Here is a 24,550-nt window from a genome sequence, read left to right as displayed (position 1 = left end):
TTCTTCATATAATAATTTAATATATGCCAGCCAAAAAAGTATTCGCATCTTTATTCAATTAAATTAAAACAGACCTGCCAGGTATATTATGTCACATTCATTATATACATATGATTTAGGCAATGCAAGGTAATTCTAGATATGCTGATTACTCAACTATTAGTAAAACATGAATGGTGTCAGTGATGCCCAGCAAGTGCTCCTTTTCACATTGGGTGACTGCATTTCCATAATAAGGTTAGAGAGACAGCTATAAGCCATGACAGGGAATACCAGTAAACCTTGTGGGAGAAAGGGAAATGACAACCTAGCCATAGATTTAACAGTCTCCTAAATGTAAATCGTATACTTAACAGTTACATTTTTAAAAAAGTTCTTCTCTCATGTTCATGACACAGAACTTCTCGTTTGAAGGCAACACCACCACGTGTTGTGTGTGTGGGGAGTGTGTGTATGTGTGTGTGTAGGGGGGAGGAATGCTCTTAAAATTGGTATAATTATTCTTTAAAAGAAAAAAAAAAGTACCTCTTTGGTGAAGCCTCGGTACCCCTTCGATTCACTGTAATAATCTGTAAACAGGACTGTAGTACAGCTGGGCCTTGAGTCCCACAAGGTTGGCACCACAGCCTTTCCTCACAGTCCTTTTAATGATTTTTAAGAAAATATTCTAAGGTAGGAAGAGTAAAGCAAAGAAAAACAAAGGAGGGTATTAAGATCCCTGTTTGAGTTTTTTTTTCTAAAAAGTGCATAATATTTTGAATTACAAAAACTGTCATTATGTGGGCCTGCTGGACACTAGACTGTTTTCCATCCCTTTAATGATAAAGATCACTTCACAAAAAAAGGACTCCCACCTATTGGCTGGAAAAAAAAAGTCCCTTTACTTGATTTTCAGATGTAATCAGTTGTCCAATTCCTCTAGAACAGTTTTTCCATATTCTAAACTGGAATACCAATCTCATTTTATAATTACGTCTAGGTTAAAATTCATTATCTTATACTGCATCTTGAAGTAGAGTCATTAGTGTTTGGAGTTCTCACTGTAACTCCTCAGTGCTGGCACATTCAGTGCATCCATTGCCAGCAATGGACTTGGGGCTAGGAAATGTACATCCCAGTACAGAGGAACTCAGGAAGAATGGGCATTCTCCAACAGTGGTGGTCCGTCTCTGTGCATGGATGGGTGTGTGTGCTCCCTTTTATAAGTTTTTGGAGGGAGTTTAGGAATATGTTGACAAGTGCTTTGTCGTGGAGGAACAGGCGGCCCAGCAATGGAATGAAGGTCCACTTCTTGCGTCAATGGTGGTGATGGCAGATGCCTTCTTGTGCCGTGAGGAGAAGGTGTTTGAGGAGGAGGTGGTGTAAAGGGGGAAGGGCTGTTTGGGAAGAACGCATTGCCATGGTCACTTTTTTTGCCCAGAGGGGGAGGTTGGAGATGTAGTGGTGAGCTTGAGAAAACATCAGGTGTCCTCACAGGTTCTCGTGGTGGCAATAAGGGAGGACTTTTAGGAGGGTCTGATATAGAGGTCCGGTCTGATATTGAGTATCGTGGTGAATAAACTTTTGATGTGGGTTGCCTAGGTGGAATTGCTGGGGGATTGTCCAAATGCTTAGACATCATCTGACACAAATGAAAAAAGAATAAAATTCACATTTATTAATAATTTATATAGTACCATGAATATATTAAGAATTAAGTTAGGGTTTTCAAACATGCTTTTGGCAGAAATCTATGTGTGGACCAGGGAATTCTGCCATATACAGGTATACGTCACTTAACATCAATGATACATTCTGTGAAATAGCATGTTATATGATTTGGCTGTTGGGTGAACATCATATTATAGTCTTATGGGAGCCCATTTCTAGTTGTCCTCGACAACACTGCTTCCACCACTGCTGCTAGAGCTGCTGTCAGAGGCCAGAGGAAGGGGTGCCAGCAGCTGGGAGGGCAGGGTAAAGCAGTGAGAGAAAGTGAGAGGGAAGAGAGTAGACTGAGTCCACCCTGCCCGACACATAGTTCTGCCCACCTGCCTGTCTGCCAAAGCCTGAGAGCCTGTGCCCAGAGCCATGTCCTCTGCCTAGGTCCAGTGATGCAAGAGTCTGGGTTTGGAGCCTTTAAAACCATTAGGGAGACATAATAAATAGAAATAGAGCGCTTTCCCCACTGACTTATAGGTAGTTGGACTTTGTCCAAACAGACGTTAAGGGACGCATACCAGTATTTGAAATGGGGGTTTCTGTCAATTCATAGGGAACATATTTTTTTTCTCAATTTTAAGTTTTTATCTTAATTTTTCTTGAAATGTCATTTGCTACTGCTTGCCTATCACTCAATCTAGTATGATTTCTAATTAACATAAATTATCTGTTAATTTTATAATTTTAGATTTCCTTTATTAACACCATATCATGTCCTGCAAAGAGTGTCCAGCCTTGTTTAGGCTCTGCCCTCTAGGCAGGCTTGAGAACCACTCAGTTAACAGTTGGCCAAGAAAGGTACTTAAACAGCTAGAAAAAGTAGCTATCTTCCAACTCTGAATTTTCATGAAAACCCCATTTAAAAGCATGTCGAATTCACTATTACAGACTTTTAGCACACGCTAAGATAGTTTCATTTATAATGTGCTGTCTCATACAAAGCTTCATGACTCTTTCTGTGTTTTAAAAGAATTGCTTAAGGCAACATTGCTTTTACTTTATAGATTAGAAACTTGTTTTTTCCTTGACAATACCCATTGCTTTAGGTTGATAATTGATTTATAATGTATCTGTAATGGTTCCAGTTTCCAGATAACAGGATTTTTTACTTTACCTTAGATGGTGAAGATTCTGCTGGGGCAGATTCTGGTCGTCTTCGTGGAGGAACAGGAGGGGGGACAGGCACTTCATCAGTGCCCTTGGTTAAACTTATAGATGATACCGAAGCAGATCCTGTAGGATATTAAATTTTTTTAAAAAAAGTTCACAGGAATTTTATTTATCGTTCCTTTAAAGGCTTAGCTGCAAACTGCAGTTCAATAAACCAATACCCAATAGTATTTCCTTTACTGAAGCAAACTCCTATAAACACATGCAGAAATTTCTTAGCAGAATTTTCAGAAAAAAGCTTCCTAAGAGATCCTGTTGTTTTGCCTCTTGAATAAAATAACAATCCCACTGCTCGTTTATTATTAGAATTTTTAATTGGGTCTGATTTGCAGATTTCTGTGAGAGACAGCAAACTACTGAAAATCTTTGGAGTGGTAATTTCTATTAAGCTTTCACGATGGACTCATTTATTTTTCTCTGATTTTATTGGTATAGAATTGCCCTGTCCTTACTGGATAGTCCCTGGAAGTAGAGTTTCTGATCTTAACCATTGCCCCTAAAGCCTCACTCCACCAATTCTGCTACTGGATGCCAAGGAGAGGAGCTAGGGTCTGGGGGTGAGCTCTCTCCTCATTTTGCTTAGGCATAGGCTCTGAGTGACCTCATTTTGCTTAGGCATAGGCAAATCAGCTCCATCATATTCTAATCCAAACATTTTAACTGGGATGGAGCTATTCAAGACAATCGACGCAGTCCTAGTAACGAAAACAGAAATTACACTAAAATCTTCAATGAGCCTGACTTAAGAATGAATTGGTGAGCTGGCACAAAAAGTTAAGTAAAGCCTCTAATTGGAAGCTATCCAAAAGACCTTTATGTAGGCAAGGGTATAATTCAGGCATATAAATAATTACACTTTGAAAGACAACACAAGTCATTAGCTAGTTTATAAACACTACAAAGAATATGAAAAATACTTTTTAAAAAGATTATTCAAAATGATATTTGACAGGTTCTTTTTCCCTTTAAGCATTAAATCACAGCCTTTGTCAGTTAAATATTACAACAAATTTAGACTTAAAAAGAGCACTTGGTATACAGTATTATTCAAATGATCTGCATTTTGATCACCTGCCTTATTTAAGAGACTAGTTAATTTAGCTCATAACTGACATTTCCATTGTATACATTTTGAAATCATTTGTGTGAAAGGACAGCAAGAAAATAATTTATTAGCTTGAAATTTATGGAATAATTTAATGAATTGTTAGTTTACTAAAAAATTTAAAACAAATAGTTATAATGAAATTCTTAATGTTTTAATTTAAATAGTTATAAGGGAGCTCTTCTAAAGTTGAATTACAGTGATTTGCCTACAATCTATGCTGTCACCAGGTTCAGTGCTACTGTATGTTGTTGCCAGCATTCCCATATGCGCATGCATGCTCTAGCTTCTTTCTCAAAGTTGATCACTAAAGTATACTTAGGACTCTATAGCTGGAAATGAGAAATGGTTAAGTGTGGAAGCCACTCATTTGATATGTTCTTTAAAAGAGAAAAAAGTTTTTCTTTTTTCAAAGAAAGCAAATCATTTACGATTAAAAGATAGCACAAGTGAAAGCCTCACTTCTAAGATGTTGCAAGCAAGGTACCAATGCTACCAGACCCAAGAAGAGTTTTTGCAGGAAAGGTTACACTTGGTTTGATTTTCAAGCCAAAGCAAGTATTATGAGTCTTAAACCAAATATACTAACTTGGGCCATGGGGCAGTGTAACTTGGATAAAGACGGTATCGCTGCCTGTGAAAGGAAACAAGAAAGAGTAGATTTTTTTTCTTTTAGTGATATATTCAACTCATCTACAAAAATTGATTTATGATAAAAATGTTATTGTCATTCCAGTTTTAAAGAATGTTATAACAGTGTTTAGTAAAAGCACATTATTACTTACTTTTGAGATGAAAAAAATAATTAAATTGAGTTAATATCACATTGAGAATTTTGAAGATTCCTTTTAAATTCATAGTAATTAAATGAAAAGCATTCATGAGAAAACTATATTATTGGAAGACTTTTTTTATTTTTTAAAAAAATAAATGTATACCCCAATTCAAGCAAAAGAGTTTAGTAGGACATACAGAAATATGCCATTTACTAAAGATTACTCTGAAAACTAAAACTTGTTGTGAAGCAAGTCTTAAATAACAAATTTATGTTATATAAATTTAAAATATTAGGGAGATTTTTAATTAATATCATTACTGCATACCTTTAAAACATGTTCTTGGAGTATATAGTCTCATTACAAAATAACTACAATTTTTGGATATTACTAAACAGGTTGAAAGTGACAATAGAAAGTTCCTTCTATGTTTTTAAACCTTTTTCAAAAGAATCAGTAAGTACTTGATGCTTAGATATACTTTACATAGAAAACTCACTGAAAAATTTATAATGTCTAATTTCAGCAATATTAATTCTTTTAAGAAAAAAAAACTGAAAATCAAAAGCCAAAACCTCAAGAGCATTAAAGTAGAAAAACTGAGACAAAGGCTGGATGATCTATACAGGTAGTCCCGACTTACAATGGGGTTCCATTCTGATGTAAGTCAAATACCTCATTTTATTAGTTGTTTTCATTATTATTGCCTTATTATCAGTGTCTTTATGTACTGTACCACTGAACACCTGAAAATGATAGCATCAGCAAATTATGCACTGCAACACTGTATGTGGCACATATTCCTAATGATAAGATGTACCATAAGAAGCCAAAAACAGTCTGTCCTAAGGGTGGTTTGTTGTAACTCAATTACGTTGTAAGTTGGGGACTATGTGTATTGGTTTAAATCAGGATATTAATCATGTTACAATGTCTCATTTACCAACATATGGAACACATAATATCCAATAGACTTAAATCATTCCAATCATTCCGTAACACTAGACAGAGTTGATTTTTAAAAATTCAGATTTCCCTCTCTCTTTTTTTGCGTAACAGGCAATCACTCAGAAACAAATTGGGCTATTGTTAATACAAACTTATTTGGTTAAAACAAGAGTAATCTGGCATGTTGTTGTTGTTACGTGCCGTCAAGTTGGACCCGACTCATAGTGACCCCTCCTTGGGTTTCCAAGGCACTATCACTACAGAAGTAGATTGCCCAACCTTCTTTCCGAGGAATGGCTGGTGGGTTTGAACTGCCAGCCTTCTGATTAGCAATCAAGTTCCTTAGGCACTATGCATAACTCCTGTTAATTTGATTGCTTATATAGATACAGTGGTCTTATTTCTCAGATAGCCCCAATTTCAAATACTCTACCCCACTATCCATATGTAATCATATTTATTTGGAAGCCATGTTGTTGTTATTATGTGCCGTTGAGTTGGACCTGCCTCATCGTGATCACTCCTTGGGTTTCCGAGGCAGTATTGGAAGCCATAGTCACTAAATAAAACAAACCAGCTACTTCTAAGAAGTTATCTTTGAGAAGATGACAATTCATTTTTATACTGTGATGTACAGGTACTTGTTGCTCTGTCAGTGATTTCATGATTAGGTATCTATGACTTAATTGTGATTAACGGAGAACCCAACTCTAGTGCTTACCTACTTATAGATTTCCCACTATTTTTTAGAAAGGAAATAAATGATTAAATATTATCACCTCCTGGTGATTAGCCTAAAAAATATGGTAATACATTTAGGACAATGTAGGAATGAAATCAAAACATATTGTAGTCTTTTATGAAAGAATGACTATACATATGCATACACACTATGTACACAGACATACAGATGTAGACTTGGCTTTGAATATATTATATATAGTACAGTGTTAGATTCATTCATCTATCAAGTTTGGGGCATTTTTCTGGTTTCTCAATTGAAACTAATTATTTGGTCCCAATGACTGGAAAATGTTAAATAAAACAATTTTTTTTTTTTTTAACTATTCAAGCATTAGACATCAATATATGCCAGAAATCAAGCTGTGCTAGAAATTCTTATCAGCCAGGTATTGAACAAATTCATTTAAGATGACTTAGTGAAATCCAACTAATTAAACAAAATACTAATTGTTAAGTATAAATCCCAGATGGCAGACCAGTGGTTCTCAATCTTGGCTGCACATCAGAATCCCCTGGGAGCTAGGCACAGGTATTTTCTTAAAGTTCTTCAGGGGATTATATGGTACTGTCAGGGCTAAAACCACTGTTGAAGATACTCCCACTTTATAAAGGAGTTCCATTCTTGAAAATGGAATAAGCATTGTCCTATAGAAAAAAGATGATAGAAATGATGGATAACTTTTAAAACCACAAAAGTCTGCTAAACCCAAATGTATTTGAGATTAGAAACTAACCACCTACATGCTGTTTCTCCATGAAGAAAAGCCTGGCATTCAAAACTGAAATGCCTGGAATACATCTTCCTCCTGCTGAAGCTTCCCCTAGTGACAGAAGAGAGGAAGCCCATCTATAGCCACAGACAGGATACCCTCTGGCTCCCTCTCATGATCATGCAGGCAATCTTCAGACAGGAAGGCAATGAGAGGCACCTCACCCTCCTTCCCTCCTTGCTATAACAGCAGAAACAAAGCTGCCAGCTAGGTGGTCTTTTCTCTTTTCCCAGACATTGTCATTATAACCTTGAAGGTAGACCTGGCCAATATATACAAGAATACAGGTGGCAGCACAAGTAGGTGGAGAGTTCCCTCCCCTGACTATCTTCAAAGCATTCTGTGACCATTCTTGCTCATCTTTCTCTAAAATCCTATAGCATGTATGTCTTCACTCAGCATTTGACTATGAATCTCCTTGTATCCTGATTATTTTTCATCTCTCAGTAAGACTGCAATGTTTACCAGAGAGTCTGTGTAAGTGCTTCACAAGGAGTAAGATGTGCAATAGATGCAAGTGGAATGAATGAATTATAAATTTAAAACGAGATTATTTGGGGTTAGGGGGGATGATTATAAAAGGAACAAAAGAATACCACCACTATAGCCGATCAATAATTCTAGTCAAACTTTGCCTTTTGAAAAAGTTAAGCAATGGAACTTTCTACTGCTTTGTATTGAGTGGAATATGTTCAGATGATCCAAGAATCTAAGCATGGCCGCTCTTTCCCACTAGGCCGTGAGGGAAACTTGGAAGTAGGTGTTTACTCTGGTGGCAACACAGTGGGTAGCAAGTTGGGAGCTCTTTACAGCACTAGCTTTACAGCACTAGCATTATTAGCTAAGTAGAAGGGGTCAAAAGCAGGCAAGGACCTTTACTGCACATGAACCACTGACAAGCAAGTGTAAAGCCAGAGACTGATTATGCTTACAGATGGTTTGTATCATGCTGGATTGCTTGATTTCAAAATCAGTTATTTTCAGTTTTAATAAGAGCAAAAGGAGTAATAAGAGGGGCTTTTTTTTTATCATAAAGGAGGAAAAATTGAGAGAACCCTCAAATCTAAGCTTACAAAGCCAAACTCCTAAAATAGGGTTTCCTTCACTTGCCCAGCTGTTTTAAGTTAATCCTACTCCACTGCCAAAGCACTGGGCCCAGCACACTATATCCCAAAATGATTCTTTCTTTCCTGGCTGACTAATCACTTAAAGATACAGCACTAATAGAAAACTTAATGAACATCTCTTGGTCTCCCATTTCTGCCATATTTCAGCTACTTCTTGAACTAAGAAAAGTAGAATTTGCAATTGATGGCTCTCAATAGTTTCAATAATTCACTCATGTGGGAACACTTATACAGACCATAGCCCTCTGTTCTAGAGAAACAAAACAAAACAAAAAACCCTACAAATAGTTCAATGAATAAATGATTTCAGGTCAGGCATATTGCAAAAAATGCTAGTTTTATTTTATTACTTAATTTAGGGGACTGGTGACAATAAATTGGATTTTTTTTCCTTAACCAGGTGTTTATTATTTGAACTCATCAAAAGTATCTGAAAGCTTACTCTGTAAATAACATGACTTCACAATCCTCAGTTGCCAAATACAGCTGAGATGTTGTAACTCTCCAGGCAATTATACTTTAGAAAGTGAAAACAAGACAGATTGTTGGGTAACTTCAAATATAACACACAGATTCTAGGCCAAATCTCAAAATAATATTCCTCAAAGAATAACTTTAAGTAGATTTTTGTTAAAAAATCCAATTCTCTGAACTGGAATAAATCTTAAAAATGTAGTTTGATCCCAGAAGGCACAGAATAAACATTTTATTTAGAATCAGAAAGCTCATAACCAGATTGGGATGACAAACCAGGATTCCTAACCCTAGGCCACAGTTTCCAAGCCTCCTCCTCCATGACTATATCATGGTGCCTCTAAACACAGGATTCTGTTCTGTCAAACAGTAGGATAGACCTTGATCTGCACTAGTAGCTCAGAAAGCCAATGGGAAAAGCACATAGAAGTGGTTAGGACAAAGTTAAAGGTGAATGAATTTCAAGTTTTGGTTTAAAAATGGATAAATGAAGAGGGTTGTGTGTTTTCAGTACAGCTGTAAAGTTCCATGTGAAATCGATTAGAGAACTGATGGAAACAGTGTGATCTAGCAACAAAAGTTAGCTTTTTCTCAGGGCCCAAGCTAAGGTATACAGCCTGGTAGCCACCGGCCATATGTAGTTATTGAGCACTTAAATATGGCTCCTGTGAACTGAGATGTGCTGTAAGAGTAAAATGCACACTGGATTATGAAGATTTAATAAAAAAAGAATTTAAAATATTTCATTTATTAATTTTTATATGGATTACATGTCCAAGTGGCAATATTTTGAATATACTGGGTTAAATAAAATTTATTATTAAAACAAATTTCACTTAACTCTTTTTTACTTTTGCTTAATGTGGCCACTAGGTAATTTAAAGGAGCTCTGGTAGCATAGTGGCTAAAGCACTTGACTGCTAACCAGAAGGCTGGCGGTTCAAACCCTCCAGCCACTCCTTGGAAGGAAGGTTGGGCAATCCTACTTCCGTAGTGATACTGCCTCAGAAACCCAAGGAGGGGTCGCTGTGAGTCGGAGCCGACTCGACGGCACATAACAACAACAACAACAACAAGGTAATTTAAAACTGTACAAGTGACTGATATTTATTTTTCTGTTGGATAGCACTAGTCAAAAATGAGAGGGATAAGAAATAGTTTCTAGAAAAAGAAAAAAGAAACAGTATATAGTTTGTGAGTTTTGTATGTCTGGGCTTAAAAGATAGTATACTATAAAAACTAAAAGCAAATCTGTTGCTGTCAAATTGATTCCAACTCAGTGATGCTGAATAGCAGGCACTATATACCATCAGGAGCACTGGGCTGCTACTCAAAAAGTCAGCAGTTGGAACCCACCGCCCAGTCCATGGTAGAAAGATGAGACAGTCTGCTTCTGTAAAGGTTACAGCCTTGGAAATCCTATGGGGCAGTTCTACTCTGTCCTACAGGGTCACTATGAGTTGGAATCGACTTGATGGCAGTGGGTTTTTTAATACACCATCAGCAAAACGGGATTGCTTAAGAAATGGTTAAGTAGGAGTTTGAATTTGATACAATACAAAGTTAGAAGCTACTACAGAGTTTGGTGGGGAGGGAATGATGTACTCAGTAACAGTTACATATGACAATTCCGGAGGTAGCATTTAATACAGGAATGACATTCCCTGCAGATTTTAAATTATCTTTGTTTTCTCTGGATAGGATGGATTCATTTTAAACTCATAAACTGAAAATAAATGATTAAATGATGCTTAAATTAGCAATTTCGTTGCAGGACCTTTAGTGAAGTATAATAAATTTAAAGAAGGTTATTTGAACAGATTTTTTTTTAAAAAAACTGGAAGTTGCTGGATTTTCTATTTTTGTAATATTTGTTGAAATGGTATTTGACTTATCTTTAAGTTCACAAACAATTATACTAGAGATTCTTTTTTCCCTTTAGCATGTATGATATTCATAATTACTTTAAGGCACTTAAGAATTTTTAGCACCTACTTGAATGAAAAGGGCTCGAATGATCAGAATCAAATACGCTGCAAACATCTGTGGCACTGGAAGCACCAGAAGCAGGAGGTGTTAACGGTGTTCTTGGAGAATTTGGTGCAGATGCTGTACTTTCTGTTTCACTTTCAGGGATCCTACTGTAACTAATCTTCCTTGGCTCCTGCTGCAGAGGTGTGGGATGTCTCATAGTACCTGGTCTTGGGTTTGATGGACGGACACCAGGAGATTTTAAGGGATAGCTGTATTTTTTTGGCTGTAGACATATCAAAAGAAATATATTATTTAAAAGACCATAATAGAAAGGAAGTTTTTTCTTTTTGTGCCTGGTAAAATGCAACTAATTTCTAGGAAAACCATAAATCACTAATAATTAAATTGGATAAGGATTCCAATCAAAGTGTCCAAGTTAAAGCATTATTAAAATATCCCACTTTGCTAAGGCTATCTACATTGTTAGGAAATTATTTACTTCAGATAACTGAGTATTAATCCTATAAATACCAGTGTTTATTATTTTAATATTTTTCATTGGAAATCTTTCTAGAATTTTGTTGTCTTCTCTGGTTTTTAAAATGGACTACTGTGAAAAAATTGAACCTTCTGGAAAAGTCAGAAGCATCATTATAAATTACAACTCCTTAGTATGCTATAATACAGTGATGCCATCAAGACCACTTAAGTTATTTATAAATGCATTAAGTTGCCAAAGTTTTCATCTGTGTGTTTATTAGTTTTACAGCATTTTCCTCTCCTATTAACCATGTCTCAGTGATATTAGTGTGCTTCAAAGGAGCAGACTACCTATTTTCAGTTTGCTGTTTTTAATCTATCTTACTAAAAACTGTTTCAGGACTGAGAAGTTGTTTTCTGGTAACTACGTAAGTTCTAGTTCATAGGTTTATATTTACTTTCACATTCTTGACTTTCTTACATATAAGAGAGATCATAGAGCAGTGAGAGGATATGGTACATAATTAAGAAATAATAATAATAAAGAATAAGAAAGAAAAAACAAAAACAGAAACTTTACTTTCCCAAAGTATCTTTAGCCAAACGTGATATTTTTATAGCTAATGATTCATGGTTATTAAGTTCTAATAAGTTGTTACTTAAAAAAAAAGAAAAATTATTGTAGGTCAATCAGTATAAATTAATCACATTTCCTGTCATTAAAATAAATCTTGAATTATATTTCTTTTGTTAAACAATTTAATAAAAAGCTTACACATTTGCCCAATTTCTTATCTTATCAAGGTATGTTCAAATTTATTTGAAATAAATGTTCATTTATTTGGAACCAAGTGGGATATCTCTGGGTATATATGTGAAGCAGTTATTCTTTACTTTTAGTCACATGTGCACCTCAACCCTGAATATCTTTACAGAAATCAGATCTCTCTAATATGTATCATAGCCGTGTCATCACCAAATGTAGATGACAACTGTATACACAAAATATATAGATGTGAAAAAATACATAAATACATGAATGCTTACAAATCTTGGGAGAGGCTTAAGGTTTCGTGGTTCTATTTCTAGGGATTTGTTGAAAAGATAATCTGTAAATTCTTTTTCCATGCTATTTCCCATTGGATTCAAGTTTTCAAAGAACCTCTGAAACAAATGCAAAGGAATAAACAATTATTAATATTAAATATTTTAAATTCAGTTTAATCCATGAAAGTACATTGAGAAAACATTTTAAATGATTTAAGTTTTATTTTCCTCTTCCTTCTCTACCCAATAAACCTGCTTTTCATTAGGCAGTTTATAAATTTAATCAGATATATGTTCCTTAAGTAATTCAACTTACTTTGATATCTGATTCTACTCGTAAACAATAAGGCTGATTTTGGTACTGCTGGATCTCTCCTGTTATTTCTGCTACTTTCCTCCTTTTGCTAAAGTTTATAAGTTCTTTTCCGTGTCTTTTTAGAACCTCAGGGTTGCCTTCTTCTGTTTTCAAGATATTAGTTAAATAAATTCCTAGAAGATATAATGAAATTGTTTCAGGACAAAAAGGAAAAAGCTAGTTTGTTTTCTTTCCCACATGGCATATAGCAAATAATCAAAGCAAAGAAATCATAACCAAATAATCAAGGCAAAGAAATCCAGGCTATGAAAAATAAAGAAAAGCAAAGTAAATACCAGAAAAGATTTTTATAAGCATCACATTCTTCTGTGAAAGGCTTATATTTTATAAATACCCAGCAAAAGGGAGACTGAATTTAATAACAGTTGTTTCAGGAGGATTAAGTAACCAATTTTCCATATACACAAATCATTGTTATTTAACAGAAATCATGGTTTTGTTAAAGCAATGTGAAAAATAACCTTATCACTAGTAAACATATTTTTTGGCAAAAGGGGAAAATGCTAAATTTAGAGAATCACATTTTCTGCACATTCAGCTCTTGAGACCACACAAAAGGTAGTTACAATTTGCAATTCAGAGGTAGTGCTGTTTGGGTAAGCTTACTCCTAGAAATGTGGAAGGATATGCAAGCTTAGCAAACACAGGACTATATATGATTTAGGTATATCCTGGTCTTCGGTACTTTCAAGCTTAGTGGTAATTTGGTAACTGAGTTCTTGTTTCCCTATCACTGCAGGTTGTGCACTGGATGAGCAGGAGAATAAACAGAGTAGCAGGCACTTTAGTTCTTTATATAACCCTCTGGTACTGGGAACACTTAAGTTCCTTTCTGTTCAAGAATTAAGGTTCTGAAGGCAGCTCTGCTTTCTACTTATGTGATCTTGCACAAGTTGCTTAACTTCTCTCTGCTTCAGTTTTCTCATTTGTAAAATGGTGATAGCGTGAGAAATACATGAGTGAATTTATGTATTGGCTTAGAATAAAACCAGTTGCCATAGAGTTGATTCTGACTCATGGCAACTCTATGTATCAGAATACAGTGTGCTCCAAAGGGCTTTCAATGGCTGATTTTCTGAAAATAGATCATCAGGCCTTTATTCTGAGGTGCCTCTGAGTAGATGAGAATCTCCAGCCTTTTGGTTCGCAGCTGAGTATGTGAACTGCTTATGCCACTCTTGGACTCCAAGGCTTGGAATAGTGCCTGACAAAAAGTAAATGCTTAATTAGGTATTATGATTGTTGATGCTATTGTTGCTATTCTAGCTTTATTCTTTTATGCTTCTGTCTTTCCCCTAAAAGTACTGTGATGATTTGGGAGAGAAAGAGTTGTGAATATCTTAGTTCATTCACTCAGTATATATGTACTGAGTCCCTGCTGTGTGCCAAACACTGCATTACATACTGCAGACCGAGTGATGAACAAAACACACACAGTCCTTCACCTCAAGGAGGTCAGAGCTTTGAATGTGGGCCAACAGTACAATTTGGTAAGTGTTATATTACTAGTACCAAACTCACTGCCACTGAGTTGATTCTGACTCATAGTGACCCCCACTGGGTTTCTAAGACTGCAAATCTTTACAGCAGCAAACTGCCTCATCTTTCTTCCATGGAGCAGCTGGGGGTTTGAACCATGGACCTTCTGGTTAGCAGCCAGATGCTTTTAACCACTACACCACCAGAGCTCTTTATTATTACTCCACTATTTATTATTTATTATTACTCCATTTATTATTACACCATTTATTATTACTCCACCACTCATCTCTCAGTTTGTTGTACTGTGGTGGCTTGCATGTTGCTGTGAGGTTGAGGCTATGCCACCAATATTTCAAATACCAGCGGGGTCACCCATGGTGGACAGATTTTAGTAGAGCTTCTAGACTAAGACAAATTGGGAAGAAGGATGGGGCCATCCACTTCTGAATAAAATGGCCAGTGAAAAAAACCTTATGAATAGCAATGAAACACTGTCTGATATATTACTAGAAAACTTTAAGAATAGCCCTGAAACATTTTCTGATGTAGTGCCAGAAGATGAGTCCTTCAGGCTGGAAGACACTCAAAATAGGACTGGGGAAGAACTGCCTCCTCAAAGCAGAGTTGACCTTAATGATGCAGACGGAGTAAAGCTTTTGGGACCTTCATTTGCTGACAGGGCACAACTCAAAAAAAAAAAACAGCTGCAAACATCCATTAATAATTGGAATGTGGAATGTATGAAATATGAATGTAGGAAAATTGGAAGTTGTCAAAAATGTAATGGAACACATAAATATTTATAACCTAGGCATTAGTGAGCTGAAATGGACTGGCATTGACATTCTGAATCAGACAATCATATAGTCTACTATACTGGGAATGACACATTAAAAAGGAATGGCATGGTGTTCACTGTCACAAAGAATGTTTCGAGATGTATCCTGAAGTGCAACACTGTCAGTGACAGGATAATATCCATATACCTACAAGAAGACCAGTTAATACTACTATTATTCAAATTTATGCACCAACCAGTAAAGCCAAAGATGAAAGAACTGAAGAGTCTTACCAACTTCTGCAGTCTGAAATTGACCAAACATGCAATCAAGATGCACTGATTATTATTGGGGATTGGAATGTGAAAATGTGAAAAAAAGAAAAACAGCAGTAGTTGGAAAATAATGGCCTTGGTGATAGAAATGATGCCAGAGATTGCATGACAGATGTTTGCAAAACCAACAACTTATTTGTTGTAAATACCTTTTTTCAACAACACAAATGGCGGCTATATACGTCGACCCCACCAGATAGAATACAAGAATCAGATCAACTACATATTTGGAAAGAGGCAATAGAGACTGATATCTTCAGTCAAAACAAGGCCAGGAGCTGATTGTGGAATAGATCATCAATTGCTCATATGCAAGTTGAAGTTGAAGTTGAACAAGTGTATAAAAGCCAAAGTGTAACCCTGAATATATCCCACCTGAATTTAGAGACCATCTAAAGAAGAGATTTGGTGCACTGAACAGCAATGATCGAGGACTAGATGAGATGTGGGATGACATCAAGAACATCATACAGGAAGGAACAAATGGTCATTAAAAAGTCAGGAAAGGAGGAAAAGACCAAAATGGATGTCTGAATAGACTCTGAAACGTGCTCTTGAATGGAGAGTAGTTAAATCTAATGGAAGAAATGATGAAATACAAGAGCTGTAAAGATGATTTATGTACCAAGAGGAAAAAATAAAGTAGATAATGAAATGTGCAAAGACCTGGAGTTAGAAAACCAAAAGGGAAAAAAACATTCAGCATTTCTCAAGCCGAAAGAATTGAAGAAAAAATTCTAGCCTCATGTTGTAATACTGAAGGATTCTATGGGCAAAATATTGAATGATGCAGGAAGAATCAAAAGAAGATGGAACGAAAACACAGAGTCACTATACCGTGAAGAAATGCTCAATGTTCAACAATTTCAGGACATACAATCAAGAACCAATGATACTGAAGGAAGATCCAAGCTGCAATGAAGGAATTGGTGAAAAACAAGGCTCCATGAATTGATAGAATACTCAGTGAGATATTTCAACAAATGGATGCATCACAGGAGGCACTTACTTGTTTATGCCAAGAAATTTGGCAGAGAGTTACCTGGAAAACTGACTGGAAGAGATCAATATTTGTGCCCATTCCTAAGAAAGGTGATCTAAGAGAATGTAGAAATTAGTGAACAATATCATTACTATCACACACAAGTAAAATTTTGCTGAGATAATTCAAAAACAACTGCAGCAATATATTGACAGGGAACTTCCAGAAATTCAAGCTGGATTCATAAAAAGACGTGTAATGAGGGATATCCTTGCTGATGTCAGATGGATCTTGGCTCAAAGCAAAGAATATCAGAGAGATGTTTACCTGTGTTTTATTGACTATGCAAAGGGATTCAACTGTGTGTATCATAACAAATTATGGATAACATTGCAAAGAATGGGAATTCCAGAAGACTTAATTGTGCTCATGAGAAATCTATATATAGACCAAGAGGCTGTAGTTCAAACAAAACAAGGGGATACTACATGGTTTAAAATCAGGAAGAGTGTGAGTCAGGGTTGTACTCTTTCATCATACTTAATTCAATTTGTATGTAAGCAAATAATTTGAAAACCTGGACTGTATGAAGAAGAACATGGCATTAGGATTGGAGGAACACTCATTAACAAACTGTGGTATGCAGATGACACAACCTTACTTGCTGAAAGTGAAGATGACTTGAAGCACTTATTGATGCAGATCAAAGACTAAAGTCTTCAGCATGGATTATACCTCAACATAAAAAAACCCAAAAATCCTCACAACTGGACTAATAAGCAGCATCATGATAAATGGGGAAAAGATTGAGGTTGTCAGGGATTTCATTTCACTTGAATCCACAATCAACACCCATGGAAGCAACAGTCAAGATATCAGACATCGTATGACATTGGGCAAATCTGCTCCAAAAAACCTCTTTAAAGTGTTAAGAAGCAAAGATGTTACTTTGAAGACTATGGTGTGCCTAACCCAAGCCAAGGTATTAGCAATAACTTCATATGCATGTGAAAGTTGGGGAATGAACAAAGAAGACTGACGAACTGATATGATTGAACTGTGGTCTTGGCACAGAATATTGAAAATACCATGGACTGGCAGAAGAACCAACAAATTTGTCCTGGAGGAAGTGCGGCCAGAAGGCTCCTTAGAAGCATGAGGCTTTGTCTCATGTACTGTGGTCATGTCAGATGGAACAGATCCCTGGAGGAGGAGGATACCATGCTTAGGAAAGAAGAGGGTCAGCGAAAAGGAGAAGACCCTCAACGAGATGTACTGATACAGGGGCTGCAACGATGGGCTCAAGTATAGCAAGGATTTGAAGGATGGTGCAGGACCCGGCAGTGTTTTATTCTGTTGTACATATGGTTGCTATGAGCTGGAGCCAATTTGATGGCACCTAAGGTTGGGCAATCCTACTTCCGTAGTGATACTGTCTCGGAAACCCAAGGAGGGGTCGCTATGAGTCGGGGCTGACTTGACGGCACATAAGAACAACAACAACATGTTACTAGTGATGCATAAGGTGCCTTGAGAGTACAAAGGAGGCGTGCCTAACTATGCTTCAAGCTGGCAGAGTTAGAAAAAGCATCAGAGATGAGGTGATGCTTAAATGAGTCTCAAAGAGTAAATGGAAGTTTAATGGGTAGAATAAAATGGAAGGGCATTCTAAACGAAGCAGCCATGTGTAATAAGGCACTGAATTTTGTTGAAACTTGGAAGGCACCCTTAAATACAGCAAGATATTTGGGTTTGGTGTGTGGGGTGGGGGAAGAGTGGCAGGATATAAGGGTAGACACAGGCAGGTGCTACATCAGTGGTTCTAAATGCTTTTGTGATAGAGGCATACTTTTCAGTAATAAAATTTTTGGCTATTCCTTGCAGAGATTTAATGACTCAAATCAATTCTGAGCAGGGAAACAATAATGAAATGTGATTCACACAATACCAGTTTGATTCTAATAAGTGTATTAGTTACTTGGCTATTCCTCAGCACCACATGTTTTTTGAGTAGAACTGTCTACTGTTTAGCCTTTGCTCATACATTCATAAGACAGAGTTATCATGTGTTCTAAAAAGCACAGGTTCTTTTATTTTCCCATGTCTGCTTGTAATTTGGCTCTTTTATTTGCAGCGATTTATACTCTCCCCTAAACTAAGTTGCATGATTCATTCAGCTCACTGTTCAGTCTGACAAACATGTCCAGAACAGTATGCATATTCTGTGGCAACCAAAATTAACTCTTCATATTGGTCACAACTTGTTGGCCTAGCTCAGAACAGTTTGTGAGTAGTAGCACTTGGGCTGCGTCATTTAAGGGCCTTACATTTTATCCTCAAAACTCAAAAACTCACTGCCCTTGAGTCAATCCCGACTCCTAGCAACCCCTCCTTGGGTTCTCATAGCACATGGTTCAGTTTTCTATTTACTATGTCTTATTTGGGAGCTCTGGTAGCATAGTGCCTAAGGCACCTGACTGCTAACCAGAAGGCTGGCGGTTCAAACCCACCAGCCACTCCTTGGAGGGAAGGTTGGGCAATCCTACTTCCGTAGTGATACTGCCTCGGAAACCCAAGGAGGGGTTGCTATGAGTCAGGACCGACTCGACAGCAAATAACAACAACAACATGTCTTATTTGTCTCTGTATTCAAAGCATCTAGCACTGGGCCTGGCACATAGAGGCATCCAACTTTCATTCACTTTTAAGTGAATGAAAGAAGCATGTTATTTCAGAAATGAAGAGAGAGCATTTGGAGACTAATTATACCAGGATGCAAAGACATATAGTCCAATTCTAAAATGGCAGGAAAGCAAGAGTAGAGAATGAAGCACATTACAAGATACAGAAGGTAGACCCAAGATCAGAGTTGTGCAAAAGGAAAGAGTAAAGTCAATGCCATAGGCTTGGATGTTTGTGCACAGAGGAGAGATCTGGCTCAGGGCGAGACCTGCATCCTGTTACCTTAAAGAATATTAGTTTGCCCACACAGCGATTCTACATATGAGAACATTTTAATGTATGGAGAAAAACTGGGATAAAGACCAGAAGTCTGACATAGCCTTGGAAGAGAAATTGCCTGACTTAATTCTGTGAAGGGTGGCAGTGTCAGCAAAAGACCTGAATAAGATTTCTGATAAGTAATCTTTAAAGGAAGCAAAAGTATCAGATACTGTCCTGACCATCTAATAGGGGGGAGGGAGGGAATAGTATCCAGGATTAAAGACAAACATCTGGAAGGAGTTTCTACAAACTACTATAGTATGGATGAGATGGAATTAAGAAGCAGCAGTAACATCTGGCTGTACCTACTGGGCCAGAACCAAGAAGTGCTGCCTGGCTATTTCCAGGGATTTTTAACCATTAGTTTGAGAATGACAAAGAAGACATTCCTAGAGAGAAGAACTGACAGACAGTTTAAATGAATGACCTAAAAAGAGCAAGGCTCAACAACCAGGAAGATGAGTAGGTAGGGTGGGAAGGCTTAGGTAAGCTGTCCGTCCGTACCTATCAAACTATCTACATATGTTTGTATTCACAAACTAATTTATGCATCTCACCTTAGAACACCTTAAAGGAATCATACTCTCAGTGTAAGTCTGTAAGTCTGCTTTTTGTCACTTAATATATTATAAAGATTATTTATATTAGTTCATAAAGGTCTAAGGGAGAGTACTTTAGAGTCTAGTCTGTAATGAACAAATACCCACCATTCACTGTGATGGAACAGCAGGGGCCAAACAGTGAGCCAGTGAACTCCCCTGCGGTTTCTTTTGCCCTCTGTCCCAGAGAGTAAAGGCTATCTATCATGAGTGGCAAGTCTATAAGCTCAGTAACTACACATGTTCCATTTTTACCAAGCAATACTCCCTGATACTTGGTGGTAACTCAAGAAATATCTGCTGACAGATTGAATGATAAGAATATCAGACCCACCCAGATCTTCCCTAGGCTCCCTTGTATGAACTTGCATTATTGTCACCACACTTAGACGTAAATGTATACTTAGGCTTTAATATTTAACAGAGAGAAAAATAAATAATGAATTCAATATTTTTATCAAGAACTTAGGGGAGAAAAATGTCCTCAGGAAAACAAAAGAGGTTCATATGATAAAACTAATATATGATATTAAAATAAAATGAACAGAGAATAATTAAGTTTAGGATCTTATCTTTTAGAGGAAAAGAGCAAATTAAAGTAAAACAAGTAAGTAAAAATAGAAGTGAGAAAAATATACTGGAAATAGAAACAATTTTAAAAAGAACATTTTGGTAATATAATCGACTGCTAGTAAATTAAACTGAAATGATACTATTTTTCTGTAGCTGTAAATGAGGATCAAAAAAAATTGCAAAATAAATGAAAAAAAATTATCATAGAATTAGGGAGCAGTGGTATTTCAGTAGTAGAATTCCCACATTCCATGTGAGAAACCAGGGTTCAATGCCTGTCCAGTGCATCTCATGCAGCCATGCCTCATCTGTCAGTGGAGGCTTTGTGTTGTTAGGATGCTGAACAGGTTTCAGTGGAGCTTCCAGGCTATGCTAGACTAGGAGGAAATGACTGGCGATCTTCTTCTGAAAAACCCTGCAGATCATACAGTCCAAGCCACTGGGCAAGGGGTCGCCATGAGTCAGAGGGTCAGGGGCCAACTTGATGGCAGCTAACAACAATTACAGAATTATAGTCTACTGAAGATTCCTGCCCCAGATGTTTTTCTTTCTGTTAAAATACTTAAGAATTTAATTCCATGGTATGCTAGAATAGAAAAAGACGGATAGCTCCTTAACGCATGTTACCAAATGAATACAATCATAATAACAAAAATTGATAAATATAACCAAAAGGAAAACCACATAACAATCTCATTTATGAAAATGGGTGTAAATATTCTACATAAAACATAACAAATTGAATTTGATCTGTATAGTTAATCTATCATAAACAATAGAGTTTAATATTAGTAACAAGAGAGTTCAATATTAGTAAATCTATAATTTCAATTTGCTAAATGAGGAAAATCATATTCTTTCTCACTAAGATGATAAATTATTTAAAAAGTATAAATATATATCAATATCAAAAATACTATGATAACTATGAAAAAAAGTATTTTTTTATATGATAAAAACATTATAGAAATTAGCAAAATCAAACCTATCCTTGATGAAACAGAGTTTAAAACAGAGCTGCTTCTTTTCACCATTATTTAACATTTGCTTGGAGGTTATGACAAATTTCATATAGCAAGACACTAAAATAAGATCAAAGGGAGAAATACTGTAGCATATTTGTAGATAAGAGTACATATTTAGAAAAACCAAGGAAATTTAAAATTCTTGAAATTAAAGGTAACTAACCATTCAAAAATAAATACCATTTACAACCAAAAATAGTTAGAAATGATAATAAAAGGAACTGCTAAATATCATAAGTATTCTTTCCAAATTAATCTATAGATTGTTCAAACTGTATTTTGGGGAATTTCTATAAATATTATAAAGTTCATTTGCAAAAATAAATAGACAAAACTGGCAAAGAAAATAATGAAGAAATAGCGAAGAAACAACTTTATCTAACATGAAAACATTACAAAGCAGGGTTTCTTGATCTTGGCACCACTGATACTTGGAGCAGATGATTCCTTGTTGTGCAGGGCTGCCCTGTGCGTTGCAGAATGTTTAGCAGCATCCCTGGCTTCCACCAGGTGTCTGCTGCATCATTCCAATTAGAACAATAAAAAATATACTCAGATACTGCCAAATGCTTCCTGGGAGGAAAAAATTTGGCCCCAGTTGAGAATTACTGATTAAAAAGTAACAATCATTTAAATTATGTCACTGGTATAAGATGTTAAAGGAACTTGGATTGACGATAGAAGTATCATTTGAACAGGAAGAAAGGATTATTCATTAAACCAGGATCAATAATAGGGAGAAAATAAGTGTAGTATTTGTTTGTTTTGTTTGTTGTTTGCCGTCGAGTCGGCCCCGACTCATAGCGACCCCTCCTTGGGTTTCCGAGGCAGTATCACTATGGAAGAAGGATTGCCCAACCTTCCTTCCGAGGAGTGGCTGATGGGTTACTTTAATATGGCCCTTCCAGCCATGGAAAAATCATGTGACTCCTAGAAAATGGTTGGGGGGGACTATGCAAATAAGGTGCTTGTGGCCCACCAAGGGGACTGGACACCCTATTAGTTATATAAATAAGGTGCATGGAACCACCGTGGAGGTAGGACCATGCAAATAAGATGTATGGAACCTTAATAAGGGGACTGGTCAGTTTGGCCATCCTGCTAAGCTTAAAGTGAGCCAATCCCAGAAGTGGAAAGGGGGACTTCACTACCATCAGGAAGAAAAGTTGGGAGCAGACCATGTCTTTTAGAGAACTGAGAACCTCCTAGACCTAGGAGACAGAGAAACAGCTATAATACTGGAGATGGCACAAGATGGCAAGCAGCAGCAGCAGCAAAGAAATGGTGGCAGCAGAACCAGGAAACCAGTGAAAGACAGGATGATGGGCTTCCTGGTGGGGTGTCTCCAGGCATTACTTGTGGCTAAAGAGCTTTGTAATAGTTGCTCAAGCAGGGTAGAGGCCAGGTTGAGGGCCAGAGGGCTGAGAGACAGGAAGGCCTGCCTATTGCCAATGCTGAGAAGCCGTCCTGACTGCAGAACTGTATCTAGTTGTTCCTGATCCTGAATTGTAATCTGTCATTTCCCTAATAAACTCCGTAACTTTGAGTTCAGTCTGTAAGTTCTATGTGGCCACTGCAACAAATTACTGAAATGAGCAGAGAAGTATAGAGTGCTGTGGGAGGGAAAGCTGGTGTCAGAATTAGTAAAAAGGTTGGAGAGAGGAGGTATGTGTGACCTCCACCTCACAGGAGTCAGCTTTGGACTGATGCTGATCTTGATGATGATTCTTTCTCCTCCCTCTTGTGACACAGTTAGACAAGGTCTGATGCCACCTTGCCATTTTTACAGTAAGTTTGAGAGTTTCATATGATATCTAAAATAAGACTTCAGTTGGATTAAGCAGTCAAATAGATTTTTAAAAGCCAAATAATAAAAAAAGAAGAAATGATGACTAAATATTAAATTACTGGACCAGAAAAACCTTCTAATGATTGAAATAACAGAAATTGAAAAGTAAAAGATAGACAGATTTTGGACTTTAAAACTATTATATGTTGAACAATGAAACTTAAAAAGCAGGTTGGTAAAACTATTTGCGGTGTATATATTGTTAGATAGGTAGAGACAAGTATTGATTTGGGTGAAGAGAAGGGCAATGTACCAAATGTGAGTGATCAACACAGTGGCAATGAGGAAGAGAAAGACAGGTATGCATGACAGGTATAGAAAACAAAGATGAACCCTTCTGCACATATACTACTGCGTTGTCAGTGAAGGCAAACACTGATATATAGGTGGACAGATAGGTGGACAGGCTGAACTATTAGGTATATCTGTGCAGGGGGCGGGGTGCCCATGATCATGTATAGGGTTGGCAGACAATGGTTCTACAAGTTTATTTGTATGTTCTGTAAGAATTCCCAGGTATATAGTAGAGCTAACAAGGGACAAGGTTGTAGTCACTTCTTGGCCACAGCCAGCTACCCAGAGGGAGTGAGTAGCCAGACCTGTGGGTTTGGGACTGTAGTCACAGGGGACATCAAGCTCTACTGGTATAACATGCTACATAAAAACATTGTTCCACATCTTACTTTGGTGAGTAGCAACTGGGATCTTAAAAACTTGCAAGCGGCCATCTAGATGCAATGATGGGTCTCTCCTCGTCCAGAGCAAAGAAGAATGAAGAAAACCAAAGATGCATGGAAACTATTAGTCCAAGTTACTGGTACACCATGTGATCCTCAGCCTATACGACTATGAGACCAGAAGAACTAGATGGTGCCTGGACAGGTTACCACTGTCAACCACTTGGAAGGGGATCTATGTAGGAGATCCTGGATAGAGTGGGAGAACAATGTGGAACAAAATTCAAAATCATTAAAAAAAGAAAGAAAGAAAGGGACCAGGTTTGCTCGGCTGATAGAGCCTGACAGAACCACTGAGACTATGGCCCCTAGCTGCCCTTCAGGTCTGGAATTGAGCCCACTCCTGTGGGTTCTAGCCAAACAAAAGACAGGCATATGAGCTGAACATTTACATTAGGTAGGTACACTCCCTGGAGAGATCAATCATGGGAGAATAGAAGGGCTGTGTATGCATAGGGAGACAGCTTGGTGTGGTGGGGTATAGGAGTACATGG

General features: G+C 37.0%; 1 protein-coding gene across 1 annotated transcript in view; it reads right to left on the bottom strand.

Moving 5' to 3' along the window:
- Positions 1-1,129: 1,129 nt before the first annotated feature.
- The window catches only part of SOS1 (SOS Ras/Rac guanine nucleotide exchange factor 1), a 266,745-nt gene continuing 243,324 nt past the window's right edge, over positions 1,130-24,550 (bottom strand). Inside the window, exons 18-23 of the mRNA XM_007945049.1 lie at positions 12,633-12,805; positions 12,317-12,433; positions 10,811-11,072; positions 4,566-4,610; positions 2,816-2,934; positions 1,130-1,621 (exon numbers count right to left, since the gene is read on the bottom strand). Coding sequence (XP_007943240.1) covers positions 1,130-1,621; positions 2,816-2,934; positions 4,566-4,610; positions 10,811-11,072; positions 12,317-12,433; positions 12,633-12,805 — 1,208 coding nt within the window. The remainder of the gene's footprint in view (positions 1,622-2,815; positions 2,935-4,565; positions 4,611-10,810; positions 11,073-12,316; positions 12,434-12,632; positions 12,806-24,550) is intronic.

This window comes from Orycteropus afer, unplaced genomic scaffold (assembly GCF_000298275.1).
Source record: "Orycteropus afer afer isolate SDZICR_OR568_19922 unplaced genomic scaffold, OryAfe1.0 scaffold00131, whole genome shotgun sequence".
NCBI lineage: Eukaryota > Metazoa > Chordata > Mammalia > Tubulidentata > Orycteropodidae > Orycteropus > Orycteropus afer.
This window is presented reverse-complemented; position numbering and strand designations above follow the sequence as displayed.